Genomic DNA, 15,028 nt, shown 5'->3' on the forward strand with positions numbered 1-15,028 from the left:
ATCACCACTGACTTTCACTTTGTCCTACTTGCACACACAAACCATCAACGTTTCCTATCGCTCAGTCTCTTGGCTGCACAGAGTCTAACCCCTCCTCAGCTCCTCCACTCCTACCATCGTGTCTTCTCTCATCAGTGCCCAACACAGAATTCAGTCCAACTGCTCAATCCTAGGCTGACTGCATTGCTCTGACTCTCAAAGCGTCTGCCGGATTCACAGCCCACTCTGAGCAAAAGGCCTGGTGCGAGGCACCCTGGTGACTGCCTCCCACTCTCTCCCCCTCCTCTCACATGGTGTCAGTCACACGTTTCCTTGTACACGAGTTACACAGTGTCAGCCCAGTCTTTGTCCTGAGTTCCCTTCTTTCTGAAATGTTCCTTCCTTAGACCCAGCAGGGTTCTCCCCGTATCTCCTTTAGACTTTATTCAGGCACCCTCCCAGGGAGCATGTGCCTTGACCACCTCACTGAAACTGCAGCCCCACACCACTCCCCCTCTTCTTTATTTCTTCAAAGCACTTACCACAACATATGCTTTACTTACTCACCTTGCTTACTGTCTATCTTTGCCTCTCCCATAAAGAAAGTGACTCATGGAGGCAGGAACTTCTGTTTACTACTTCATCTCCAGCACCCAGAACAGTGCCTGGCAGCCAGCAAGCACTTAACAAATTGTTAAATATTTAATATCAATGGATCAATAAAAAACGGAAAATAAAAGTCGGTATCTATTTGTCTCTATATACTTTACATACATACACTTCATTTACACACAAATGTTTTGTGTTATCTATTAATCTATTCTGAAGTCTTATTACTATCACTCAAGCAAACAGAACCATGAACAAGATCTCTACAGTGTCTGGGTGTTGGATGGCTTGGACAATTCCAAGCCAACTGAAGGCTTGGTAGCACGTCCCATTCCAGGAAGAGGGAGAGGAATTGGCTTAATAAACAAACTCCAAACCCAAAATAGAAAGAAAAAATATAAAGAAGGCTAGAAAATAACAGCTTTTCCATTCCATTGATTTGTAGATGTCATAAGAAATCTAGACACCTAAGGGTTCATTTTCCTGTTCCAGTGACAAAGTCTAAAAGAGGCAAGCACCCTTTAGTGTACGGTGTCAACTGACGCAAAGATGGATGGCACATGCTTGGCTGTGTGACAAATGGGCCCTGTCCTGAAGTGCAATGACAGTGAAAAGAGCAATCTTGGATGAGGGCCAGCACATCTGCTTATCTCATCTTGTAAATAGGGGTGTGAAAACATGTCCTTTGTGATCAACCAAAGAACTCATACCATGCTACAGGCAGTACCTGGAAATGAGTTTAAACTCGAGATGGTTGATGGGCGGAGAAATGGATAGCACAGGAGAAAGTAAACATACCCCTAAAAGTGACACTTGAAGAATCGAGCTGGAGAGCAGCACCATGAAATATTTTGTACTGCTGACCACACACACCCAGGGAATTTCTTTAGCCAAGAGCAGCATCACAGGTGCTCAGACCCAGGTGCGTCTTTCAGTGGCTTCCAGAAGATCTTCAGAATGCTGCTAACTCTGTTGTTCTAGTTTTAATTTTCCTCCCTAGTAGCTTTTGCTTTTTTTGTTTCATTTATGGATAAATTGCTCCCCATTAGAAAAGCAATGTTTCAGAATCTGGTAGTATGGCCCAATTATTTTGTGTTCTGTGTAAACGGATTAAAACAGAGATCCATTTTCTTCTGGGTAAGACACAACACAGGACCTACTTTGTTAATCTATTTTCATAATTGTTAAGTTAGGTTAAGTCTAGCTTGAGAATGCCTCCTCTGTCCTTGACTCCTTATGTCATGAACTGTAATCTAAGTTAGTACCCACTCACAGAAAGCCTAACTTAGAGCAAAACTTTTGCAACAAACAGTTGAGTCCCAGCCACACACAGCCACTGGACTTTGGTCAACTACAGAGTCCACAGAATCAGACCTCATTCAGAGAAAGCCAATGCGAGCTGCGTTGTACTCACTTCCAATCTCTGCCCACACTGCTGCCAACCTATGTTGCAGGAGCAGAGCTCTCTAAATCTCTTCCAGTTCAGATCGCCCAATTTACAGATCACTCTTTGCTCCATTAAACTCTATTAAATCTAATTTGTCTAAAGCTTTAACGGTTTGATGTCAGAAGTGGGATCCAGAGCAGATGGCTAGCTACCCTAACATCGTGACCAAGTGAAAGTACCTGCTGGGGCCACAATCACCCCGATCACGTGGGGCAATGGGACAGTTCTCCCTTGGCTTCAAACTCCATGAACCCGTGTCTTAAGCTCTCTGAGTTTATTTGAGCAATGTTTGGACTGAACAGGACCAATTATTATCTAATTAATAACTGGAGGATCTAGTTGGAGGCCTTAGATGCTGATGGCTCAGACAGAAACTGGACTGTGTTCAGGAGGTGGCTAATGGAATAAGAAGACAGAGAAGTGGAGGTTCATATGAAACCAAGGAGGCTGCAATGCCTCCATCTTGGAACTTGGAATGCCTCCATGTTGGAAGCTATTCTTTTCTAGGGCAGCAGGTGAACCTTCCCTACCTGCTCAACAGTTACCATGCCACAATGGGGAAAATTTAACTAAAAGAAAATCGCTCATTTATGGGGTGGTTTGGAGAGGAAAAATGGAGAAGGGAGAGATAGATAGATAGACAGAGAGAGAGATTCTAAATGGCTCAGAAACAATCTGATACATTTTTGACTGGCATACAGAGCTTTTTAAAAGAAAAACTTAAGTGACTAATTGATGCTAGAAAGTATTTTACATTGACTGGTGATTCCAAATGTACCTTTTCCTGGCCTTTATCTACCCTGTGCAGAATTTACTAACTTTTTTTGTTTAGTTACTTTCTCAGCTAAAAGATTTCTGCTTTAGGTAAAAACAATAACAACAGAAACCTAGGACAACTGTCAGGTTTATGAAGATGACCTAATTTGCATTTTCTACTAAGGAAGATTTCAGTGGGATTTCTAGGAGACTCACTCCTGACAGTTGTAGGGCAGTGTGGAATTTGAAATTAACCTATTAATTGAGAAAAGTCTTGGACTTTGGGGCCAAACAGAACTCCCAGGAGTGCAGAAGGGTAAAAGTCACCCTGGATGACAACACACCTGTTTGGCAAAAACATGTCATGGACCATCACACAGCTTTTGTCTCCTTTCTGTGCTAATGGGGACAGCTAATGGTTTGCAAGAATCCTAGATGGTGGTGACAAGCTTGAGTTTTCCAAGACTTTTCAACCTTTTAATTTCTTCCAGTGGATCTCTAGGGTACTCTGACTTTTGTTATCAGGCTAATGAAAAAATGGATACCTCTTTAATTTTCTTTTTTGGCAGTATTGGGGTTTGACTTAGGGTCACACTTGCTAGGCAGATGCTCTACCACTTGAGCCACTCTGCCAGACTGCTCTTTAATTTTAAAAATTTTTATCTGTGCATTCTTTTTGGCAATCAGGAGATGGGGGCAGGGCCTTGTGTTCACACTCTACCACTTGCACCATGCCTCCAGCCCTTTTAGTTTTGTTTTTCAAATGGAGTCTCACACTTTTGCCCAGGCTGGCCTGGAACTACAATCCTATTTTCACTCCCCCACTAGTTCGAATTACAGGTATGCACCACCATACCCAGCCTTTAAATCAGGACATTCTACAGTAAACTACAGTCCTGAGTTGCTAACACCCTATGAACATGGCCTATGACTAACTGGACTCAAATACTCGCGAACCGTCCATATGTCTGTCATTTTGATTGGTTTGGCTCACAGGGTCTCCTGGCAAGGAATATACTTCAGTCTTTTGGAATTAGTATCCTGACAGTCATCATAATTGTACCCTGGTGTATTGTGTCTTCTTCAGTGTTTGTATGCAGCCAGTCATGGCCTGTTCAGAGGTGATACTTTGACGAGATTATAAGAACATAATCATTCAACTGAAGTGACACTGTGACTTGTAAGATCCATATTGAGACCAAATAAGTCCATTACAATGATGACAGAGAGTGGAGTCAATCAATGTTAGTCAATCAAAACTGGGAGACCAATCAAATTCCTCCTCACAGAAACTTTCTGTATCTCACTACTGAAGCTTCAACAATCTGTTATTCCTTTGTGTTCCATACCTGGCCCAACTCCTGTGTACGTGCATGTAGATAAATTCGTATGCCTTTTCTTCTGTCAGTCTGCACCACTGCCAGTTTATTTTGGCAGACTCAATCATGGAAACTTCAGAAATGGGGGTGAAGGTCTCTTTGCCCTTTACCTCTAAGGTACTTTGAATACAGCCAGCACCAGCTGAATACAACTCCTGTATGTAAAACTCAATGTGTTTCATCCCTATCACTGTTAGAAAATCCACAAGACCTCTAATCACACTCAATTACGAAAAAGAACATAGAAGGTACAAGAAATATTACCAGCTGCTAGCAGATCCAGAATGAGACCGCATTCAGGAAGTCTTTCTGAAGTTCCTGGGGTGGCGGTTTTTATACTTGACAGGCCACTTGGCCTCGCTATGTCTCATGTGATCTACGTAACAGACGCTATACTAAATTACTTCCTGAGTGTGTGTGATTGATAATTCTGTTAACAGTAAGTACTGACATCAACAGTTTTGTAAATTACAACCTGCATAGCCTGCAATTACATGAGAATATGAGCCATGTCCTAACTTAGTCACGTTTATGTGAAAGTTTGGGTACCTTATTCTTTTTAATGAGGGTAACCTGACAACCCCCACCCCCAGTGAAATCTACGGTGTAAAATTATAGTCATAATGTACAGATCTAATGTAAATCAGGAAACCTTGTTTAAAATGTTAAAAATGATTGGAAAAGACCAAAGGAGAAACTAACATTTACATGAGTCAATGTTGGAAACTAAACAGATGTTTATAACTGAGGCCTGGATGGGCTGTAACATGCACCCCTCTTTACTGAACTTTCACTCTCTGTGACAAAGTTGAATTTTACCTGTGACAAAGTTGAGCCTGATTGCTTCTAGAAAAACACACCATTAGCTATACAATCTCCTCAGCTATTTACATTTTTAGCAAAGGCTGAGCCAAAGCACTGCCCTGTCCTTGAGTACAAAATGACACCCTAGCCCATGTCAGGTCTGAAAAGGAGGATCGTAATGGGTGTGTGTGGGTTGTGTGGTTTTTTTTTTTTTCAGCACTGGGGTTTTAACTCAGGACCTGATGCTTGCCAGACAGGTACTCTACCACTTGAGCCACGGCCTTAGATCTTTTTGTTTTAGTTATTTTTTGCACAGGGTCTCAAGTTTTTCCCAGGCTGGCCTCAGACCACGATCCTCGTACCTATACCTCCCTTGTAGGTGGAATTACAGGCACGCTCCATCCAACCTTAATGGGCGTGCTTGTCATTCCCAGCTCTTCCACAGGGAATCTAGCTTTGTTTCCTTGTCCAGGAAAGGGGCCCAGGAGTCCTTTGTGCTCATTCCTGACTGCAGGTGTAGGGACCCACTTCGGAGTCCAGTTCCTGACCCTGTGCTAGACCCTCACCTGCTGGTAGCAGGTAGGACCTTGATTTCTGTTCTTTTTGATTTCTGGTGCCAGTGCCTTTTGGTTTCATGTATGGCAACTGGGTGATCTCTGCATAGGGTGGATGGATAGTTTATAGAGAACTTGTCTCCTTTGATGAACATAATAGAACCAGGTTACTTTTTTCAATTTGCTTTTCAGTTATGAGCTTAGAACAACTAAGAATTTCATGCCACCACAAATTAGATACCTAGACTTCTAGTACTTCTGTGATTATGCCTGACCCACACTGGAAATTTTAAATTTAAAGTCATACATACTTTGTGTCTGTGTGTGTACTCCAGAATGCTACTGCCATGAACACTTAAAATTTTATACTGCCTCAGCATGCGTTTTAAATGTAAGCATTAACTGTTTCAAACAGAAGCAGGGCTCAGTCACCTTTGTCGTGATTCCTAGTTAGTTCTATACTCTCTCCCTTGAAGGTCTCAATGTGGCTGATCCAGGTCTATACAACCAGGTGTCTATACAACAAGCATCGAAGTCCACCCTCCCAGACCAGGATGTATAAGTGTTAAATCTTTGAACGTATTCCCTATTGTGCGGTGTGTTGAATTTTCACTTCCCATTTGAAGAATCAACCTCAAATTGATTCTTCAAATCAGAGTGACACCAGGCTAGTATAAACTGGACACACATCAGCTAAGAGCACAAGAGTGCTGGCCACATAAATGAATTTCCTGTATGAGAGACCCCTGGTCATAGATTGAACTAGGAACCAGGCTGTTCTCCAGGTGAAAGAAGTACCCTGTGAAAGATACAAGTGAGCACAGGTCAGCTCCCTAGCATCCCCACACCCTGTCATGGCAAGGTTGTTAGCCGCTCTGTTACTGGAACCCCAACTTATCTGGAGGTTCTCAAACAGCCATTAAGTCCTGTCCAGAGACAACCCTCATGAGAGTGTCACTAAATGAGTCTGTACCAGCTATGGAAGAAGCTCTGTTCTGATCGGCTTAGAGATAAATAGCTGAGTATTCCTAAAACTCCCAGAACTTAGGGAAATTGATTTCCCAAAATATTTTCAACAGTACTAAAAAAAAATCCTTATACGGCTCAAACATTTTAATAATTCACATTTAGATATTTAGGTAAATCTTTGGCAGTGAAACAAACTGAATATTTTTGTTTAATAAAAATAACTACGTCTTCTGTGAGCAACTGGGAGGAAATATAAGAGTATACATGTTCATTCTACTCTTGCATGTTCTTCCAAGAGCTATCCAGATTTGCTGGACTAATACGCAAGTACTTGATATTTCCAAGCAACCTATGACCCTGACTTAAACCAGGCATTTGAAATTTCCTGACTTCCCCAAATAAAGCCATGAATGATCTTTGCATGTAAAGCTGTGAGATTTACCGGCTACCTAGAAAATGACAAAGATCTGCTCTTTTACTTTATGAAGTACAGGTACCAGAAATAATTGAGTCCATTTAGCACAAAAGTGCTAAGATTAGTGAGGAGTATGGGAAAAATTGTCAAACCAAAAAACAATGTTCAGCCTTCCCTATGTTTAATGCATATGGGTAAAAATGTTAGCAATATACAGAAGTGTAGGTTTTACCCCAGAATCACTTTATTCTATATTCTTGCTCTGTTCCAATTTTGTGTTTGACATATTTATGAATATATCTCAAGACTGATTTGTTAGACTTGATGTTTTTTTCTTCCATTATTATCAATCAGATTACTTCTTCTGTTCTTGGAGATTAAGGTGAATGATTGCTTATAAGTGCTTTCTCTAAAGCTTTGTGTTTTGCACACCCTCGCCAACTTTACCTGTCATTTGCCATTATTCTTACAATTAACTTTCATCAGATCTTTTAATTTTGAATATTCCCAGAAATAAGTTAACCACAGTCATCTACAGGGTTTGGCTCGCTTTGACCTTCCCCAGGGATTAAATCAGGATTTCCAGAGCTCTAGTCCAAAAGCAGCTGGACCCAAGGGAATGCTAGACCAGAGTCCAGCAGAACAAGTAATTACTAGGCCTAGGTGAACTGCTGAGGGAAGACAGGGTCTTTTCTTGGAGTCCTGTTGGTGTTTTAATGCTCTGTACTGCAAATGTAAAAAGGAGCCTTTCTCTTTTTATGCTATATCATACCAGTTTTATAAGCTGCATTTGTAAACAGAAGGGAAACATTTGGAAATGACATCTTACTCTCACTGACGTCTCTGAAATTCAGAAACTGTTAGTGAGTACGCTTATTTCCAGGGCAATATAGTTATTTGCATAGTCCAAAAGCAATTTTCTTCCTTGTTATCCAGAAATAAGTGACAACATGGCTCTCACCCATGGCCGTGCCTTGTCATATTTGATAATGACGCATTTCACAGAAATAATCAGACACTTAGGGAAACAAGGTTGGCTTCATGGAGTGAGCACTTACAAAGCCCTCTTGGGAAACCAAGCTTAGGACCTGTCTTGCAGGATCCTTAGCTTACAGGTGACTATGGGTCACCTCGTGGTAAGCTCAAGAGCTATAGGGCGTATGTTGGAGATCTCAGATAAAGGAAATTCACCCAAATTTATAGGAATTGTAGGTGAAATGTGACAGTCAGATCCTGGCTTAGCTTTCCAGCCTAAGAGATTGCTACATATGTGATCTAAGATTCTTTAAGAAATATCCCACAAATGAAACTTAAGGGCTTACTGGGAAATTACCATTCCTGTTACATCTGTGTAAACAAATACAATGAAACCGGTCTTATTTTGTGACCATGAATAATCTTTCTTTGAGATTTTCTTTGATCAACAGAAGAGGGAACACAGAGGAAAATGTGTCCATGGGACACAGTGCAATGTCTATAGTACGCCCTTTTCAGTTATCCACTAGTCCTGTCGCCATCTTTGAGTGGGTTTTGAACCTCTTTTGCATGCTGCTGGTGGTTATAGAGACTCTGTTTTGTTTGGTAGTGATTTAGATGACTGTTTTCCCTGATGGAAAGACCAGTTTCAGTACTTACCTGCTTGTTATACCAGATCCTGTTACATGCTTAGTCTTTACTAAATTTTCCTTCCTTTTGGTTTCCTTTAATACGTTGCTACAATCACGGTGGTTTCTCAAAATTGATTCAGGGCCTGGCTGCTATGGTTATAGTGGAACTAACCATCTCCCCAGGACCTGAGGCCGACAATTTGGTACAAACCTTGCAGAAGTTGGCACTGAAGCTGACCACTTAGGCTGGATTCTCCTTGTACTGGCTGCAGAACAGCACCATGCTTGGGCCACAGATTCCTTTGTATGAGAACTAACCAAGCCTGTGGGCAAATACCACTGATGGCCTCACTCAAGAGCCTAGAGACACTCAACTAGCTGAGGCTGCAAAACCTCTCCACTTACCTCCTGGAATCCCCTGGACCCTCACCCTCAGGGCTCCATCCTAGCTCTCCCCTGTAAGACAACCTATTGTATTAATTAATAGGTCTCCTTTTCATTTCAGCAACTCCTGTTTTTCTTGTTTTAAGATCTCCACACCCTAAGAAAGTGAGGCTTACCACCACATCTCAACCAAAGATCCAACTGGTTTTGCAGGATGTCCCTGAGGAGTCCCTTCTCAGGCTGAGTTGCTTGAAGGGAAATGATACTCACTTTGACCCAGCTTCGACTGATAATGCTGAACAGAGCCTGTGCTCCTGGACAACTGGGTCAGAAGCCCAGTCTCCCCTGTCTCCCAGGTATGAGGAACAGGCTAACTGCTCCATCTTGTCCATCCCCACCTTTCCCATGCTCAAGGGGCCTGCAGGCTTCTTAGTGATGTCTTGTGCTTGCCTCTGAGTGCTCCTCATCAGGGCATCTGCTCTGTCACTGTACTCTGAACAAAGCTAGCTCCTCTGCTGTCCAGGGCACATGTCACTCATGTGCTTGTCTTAGATACCCAAGGCACAACTGGCAGATTAGGTTATTCATGACCACTGCAGCAACAGTTCTGCAGGATAAATAACTTTTGTTTTGATTTCAAAGTTCAAGTTTACCTTTGGCCAGTTTTAAGTAAAAATTGATGCAAAGATGAGGAAACACTTGAATGATTAATGGGAACAGAATCGTTCAACCCCTGAGAAAGAACGCTGTCAGACATTCAGTATTCGTGAATTGAATATTTAGTGAGTCAGGACAATACTGCATCATAAAACCAGGCACAAGGGACCCAAGTGCATGCAGTACTCTGAGGCCATGAGCACTAAATAAACAATCACCATCCAATCAGATTTTAGCTAGGGCCAGATATAAATGTGGCCTGGAGTAAGGAAAGAAAGCTATCTGCTCACCTGGAAAGATGGCCAGGAAAGTCTTAAAAGAAACAACTGACCATGCAAAGGCTTCAAGGAGGAAAAGGAGTTTGGCCAACAGGGTATGGTCTGTACTGCCTCCAGACAGAGAGAATAAACGTGGTGAAAGTGCAGGTGAGAGAAAGGCTCTGCTGGGAGCCTGGGACAAGTCTGTAGGACTTCTCCAAGATGTCACTTAGGAGACAAACATTACAAAAGCTCCTGAAGGCAGTAAAGAAAATAATCTTGGAAAGAACTGTGGCCAGACCAGAGGTAAGGTGAAAGATAAAATGGTCAGAGTTTGCAGAAGCCTGGATAAGAAAGGGTGGAGGTCAGCACCAAGCCAACAGCAAGGAAGACAAAAAGATGAAGCCCGACTGAGGATACTGGAGCGGGCAGCGTTCAAGGGTACAGGAGGGTGAGAGTGAGGTGGGCAGGGAATGGGGAGAGAATGAGCATGAAGACGCAGGAGGAAAAATAAAAACTTGAGCTCTGAACACACTGAGCCTTCACACATTGTTTACATTTGGTGAACTCTGGAGGACCATGCAGTTAGCAGGGAACACCTTTTATTTCTACTCAACACAAGACAGGAGGTCTGGAAATCAGCAATACAGTTTTAAAAGAGAGCTACGATTCTCTAACCTGCGGCAGTCTCTGTTGCAGGAGCTCTACTGAGAGAATTAGGCAAACCACTTTGGAAGAACGTGAGTTTTTGCAGAGAAAAGGGACTTTTCCTAGTTCTCACTAGGACAGGAGGATGGGTACCACTTAGCTCACACATCTTTTAGGAATACCACAGATTTTCTCCTTCAGTCTGAGATAACACAGGTTAAGAACCCTCCCCACATCTGTTACCAGGGCTGGTAATGGTGACATAGGTGACCACACAGTGGAGGGACAGCTCTGATTGCTCTGGTAGGGCTGTGGGTCACAGTCTAGCCCTGGAGTTTATAGGATTCATAGATTTACTTGTATTCATCAAACACAAGAAGAAAACATACATCCAAACATTTTAGTTAAAAGTATAAGGACCTCAGAAATGAAAAAAAAGGTCTACCAAAACTGCATTATGTGGGCAGCCCCAAGAAAAGCTGAAGACTTTGTTACTATTATGAATAATACACTAATATAAAATTTAACTTTCTCATCCTTCTTCTGGTCACATGTTCTCACATTTCAAGGTATGCATTACAGAAAGAAGGAGATCGCGTTTGTGTTTCTAACATTTTTACTCAGTGGAAAAAGAACAGGCAGGACTCTGTTTCTGAGCAGAAAAAGTGCTGGTCCTCACAGTAACAGAGTACCAAAGAGCCATGGAACCCTTACCATATGGAGTACTGCAGTGAATTTAAGCAGAAGCATGCTTTGGAAGTTCAAAAGGAGTGGGTGGAGAGGGGAGGTGAGGAAGAAAAGACGGAAGGATGGAGGAAATGGGAGAATGACTTCTAGGAAGTAGTGTGGTTGACTGTTTTAATAAGATCAAAGGTAAGTCAAATTAAACAAATGAACTTGTTTTATTAGTGATTAAAAAAAACACTTTAAAAACAAAACATTCTTTGAAATCTTTTGGGTTTAGAGCCAGTTTTTAGACAAATAGTAAAACTGCTTTTCCTTAAAAAGAAGTGAAATGAGCCAATACAGGAATTTGCAAACATTGGTCTTGCTCACTACTGATAAGAGTCCATTGAAATGTATGGGCACAAATGAAACCTTTGAATCATATGAATTTTGACTACAGAGAAAAATCAAATATCACAAAAGATAAATTTTGGAACTCCCTGAGGGTTTCCTATTATCCAGACCCTGGCAGTGACATCACTTAAAGCAGCTCCTGTAGGACCTGGGTTCTTTTCAGTCCGCCTGCTCACTACATGCACCCTTGATATCGCTAAATGAAGTCCACGCACTCCAGTGGGGCTCACTGCAGAAAACTGCGTGTAAATTCTTTCTCTCTTATATTAGCAGTTTCATAACTTAACTGTCCTTCTTTATATGACATTTTTACTAGAATTCCAGTCTCCTAATAGTCAATCTACTTCTTCTGAATGATGTGCCTTTTCTAAATGTTCTCAAGTGTAATAATAGTGACCAATACAGCATCAGTGTCAATTGTGAATGTTCACTGTACTAGATAATTTTAAAAAATACACAGAGCCAATGTACATTCAGGAAGTCATCATTCAAGTCCAAGCTGTTAAAAAAAAATACAAAATACATGTACATTGCCTCACTTACTCAGATGTTTAATGAAGGAAACCTAACATGTAGAACTACAATTCTGAGTGGGTCAATACTCATACCCATCTCCTGGCCCTGCAGGTGGAGAGGGGCTGAAGCAATGATGCTGCAGTGAGGAGCACACACAATGCCAGACTCTGCTGAGCCATTCTTCACGTGAACAGAGGGGAACGAGCCACAGCACATCAGTGTCCTGGAGGAGAAGGACACATAAGGAAAGGATATCTTCAGAGGACTCTCCCAGGCTAGATCTGGGACAACCTGGGCACTTGCTTCCCCCCCAAAAAAATTGGCGGCAATGAATTACAAACACTAAATAAAATAAGAATGCATAGGACTATGTGGAGTGGTGGCACAGGCAGAGCAGCTTTAGAGCGTGGAAGAGGTTAGGAAGCGAAGGCTGGGGCACCTCAGCCTCTTGTCATATGCATAAAGGGAGGCGGCAAGACCTTTAAAAATCCTGCTCAAGCCTCTCTGGCTCGGGCCCAGGTCACAGAGACATGGCCAAACACATCAAGAAGGTCGGATCACGATCAGCAGTAAATACAGCAGGACCTGCTATGGTGCCTCCCTCTGGAAAATGGTGAAGAAAACTGAACTCAGCCAGCATGCCAAGTACACCTGCTCCTCTGTGGCAAATTCAAAATGGACAGATAGGCTGTGGGGATCTGGCACTGTGGTTCCTGCATGAAAACAGAGGCTGGTGGTGCCTAGACCTACACCACCACTTCAGCGGTCACAGTCAAGCCTGCCATCAGAAGACTGAAGGAATTGAAAGACCAGAAGAAATTCTACCATGTGAGACATTCCTAGCCTACAATAAAATGGGCTGATTTATATTTAAAAATATCCTGCTCAAATTGCTTAAGTTCAGGTGTAGGGCAGAAACTACTTTCACCTAGCATTCTACCTACAACTTCGAACTTACCAAACCAAGTGGGCTTATGCAAATTTGTGGGTTTCCGGGCTAGTGCTGTTATTTTGACATGAGCCACCACCTGCAAAGTCCTCAAGGGCCACAATGACTCCTCGTTTCCTTAGTCCTGGTCCCTCCTTTTTGTTAAAGTTCACCCAAGAAGTAGAACGAAAATAGTAAAGGAAAAAAAAAAAAAAACCAACAAAAAGGGTAAAAATACCAAGATAGATCTTAGTGTCTTTTATACAGAATTAGATTATAAATATGTAGCAAAAGAAAATGAGAAGCAGAAGACGATACCGCAGAAAATTAAAATAGCATAACATAAAAAATGTACTCGAGATTGAAGATCACTGATAAGATTAAATGAGTGCTCATACTGACTTGCTCCGGTCAAACATTGCACGGGGTATCGCTTTCTTACTCAGACTCCCTGCTGATATAAGAACTAAACCTTAACTCATGGTCAAAAGCCACAGAAGCTTATGCCAAAAACTAGTTGAAATGCCTCATATTTTATTTTTTAGCAAACTCTGTAATGCCTCTCTGATGCTAAATTTCAGCTTTTAACTTGTCACTCTATACCCCCTTTCTTTCTGAATAATCCTGTTTTTATTTTTTCAGAAGTCAAAATTACCTCAGATTAATATCTAAACAATTTACACCCCTGAATATTTAGAAAACAATAACATTTAAAAAGAGTGAAGCAAGGGCGAAGTAATAAAAACCTGCTGATGGGGGAGGAAATCATTTGTCTTCCAAAGAAGAGACAGACATCAAACCTGCTTGGGAAAACCATGCATGTGTAAAGTGAGGTCCAGCCTTTTGGACAGACGGACACAGCTATGCCTTGTATACGTACACATGATATCCCTCCCGAGGCACATAACGAACAAAGCAGCTCCACCCTGTGAAAACATCTTTCTGATGTCAGTGGAAATAAGCCATAAGACTTTCGGACTCTCCCTGCTCCTTCCTTTCTTTAGTTCACTCTTTTGGCTTCAACCTCAGGCTGTGGCTGTTCCAGGGGACACATCCAGCCATTTCTTCCCAGGGCCATCCCGAGTGAGAGAACACTTTTTCCAGAAACCTCCCAGTAAGACTTCCCTTCACGTCTTATTGGACAGAAGTGAGTCATATTCCCAAACTAATTACTGGTAAGAACACAGTGACCATGATTTGCTTAGATGAGTCGTCTGGGGACAGAATGGACACTGGGGAGGTGGGAAGACAGTGATTAAGTTCAAATAGCTCCCTGGCAGAGTGGCCCTCACTGAAAAATAGGTATTTGTGCTAAGGAAGTGCGCAGTTGAGCATCATTTTACTTATGCACAGTTCTTTTATTCCCAAAGAAATCCTCTTTTAATTTTTCTTAACTTTATTTCAGTTTTAAGTTTGTTACTTCAGTAAATTATTTTTTGAGTTTCCACCTATCTCAAGCTAAATAACTTGATCCGTCTAAAGCAAATCCCATGATTTACCGGCATTTAGCTAACATCACTCAATTGATTAAGCCAGGGCTTAGAAATTAGCAGCTACACATGTTTAAATTGGGCCTCCACACTCTACCCGAGCCCTGTCATCAGACAAGGCTGTTGATGGTAGATCTTAAGACAAGTTTCCCCAAACAGCTCCCCTCTGTTCCACACGGGTCATTCCCAGTGGGGAAAGTACTCCAACCTTGGCTTCCAGTCTTTGTGGCTCAAGATGACCACTGAGTGCATAGGGGGCCACAATGATGGCCCTCACTTCCACTACCTCCACTCCAAACACATCTGATGTTCTGAACCACACACATCTAATGTGTGGCTTAAAAGCCATTCTTATTAAACATCGAAAGCACATTAAAGAAATGAGGCAGTACTCTGAAGATTCCATTTAATGTTTTCTATGGAAATATTTTCTCTTTTGCATAACAAGAAAAAAACTAACATGCTAATGGAGCTGAAATCAACTGTGGGCCATCAAGAAGCAGCTGATTTTAAATGGCTTCATGAAGTAGCACCAGCCAATGGACCTCA

The 15,028-nt window shown here is 42.0% G+C and overlaps 1 protein-coding gene and 1 pseudogene across 3 annotated transcripts in view; one reads left to right on the plus strand and one right to left on the minus strand.

Annotated features, from left to right (window-relative positions):
* Positions 1 to 15,028, minus strand: part of Mcph1 (microcephalin 1) — a 218,627-nt gene that overhangs the window by 156,010 nt on the left and 47,589 nt on the right. The window contains exon 10 of one of the 3 annotated variants that reach the window (XM_074055298.1): positions 11,527 to 12,284. The exons of the other annotated variants lie outside the window; for them this stretch is intronic. Within the exon in view, the coding sequence (XP_073911399.1) occupies positions 12,141 to 12,284 (144 nt within the window). The 3' untranslated portion in view covers positions 11,527 to 12,140. Of the gene's footprint in view, positions 1 to 11,526; positions 12,285 to 15,028 lie in introns of those variants that run through there. 3 annotated transcript variants of the gene reach the window in all.
* LOC109697737 (large ribosomal subunit protein eL43-like) lies at positions 12,592 to 13,099 on the plus strand (annotated as a pseudogene).

The sequence above is a fragment of the Castor canadensis genome, chromosome 14, assembly GCF_047511655.1.
Source record: "Castor canadensis chromosome 14, mCasCan1.hap1v2, whole genome shotgun sequence".
Lineage (NCBI taxonomy): Eukaryota > Metazoa > Chordata > Mammalia > Rodentia > Castoridae > Castor > Castor canadensis.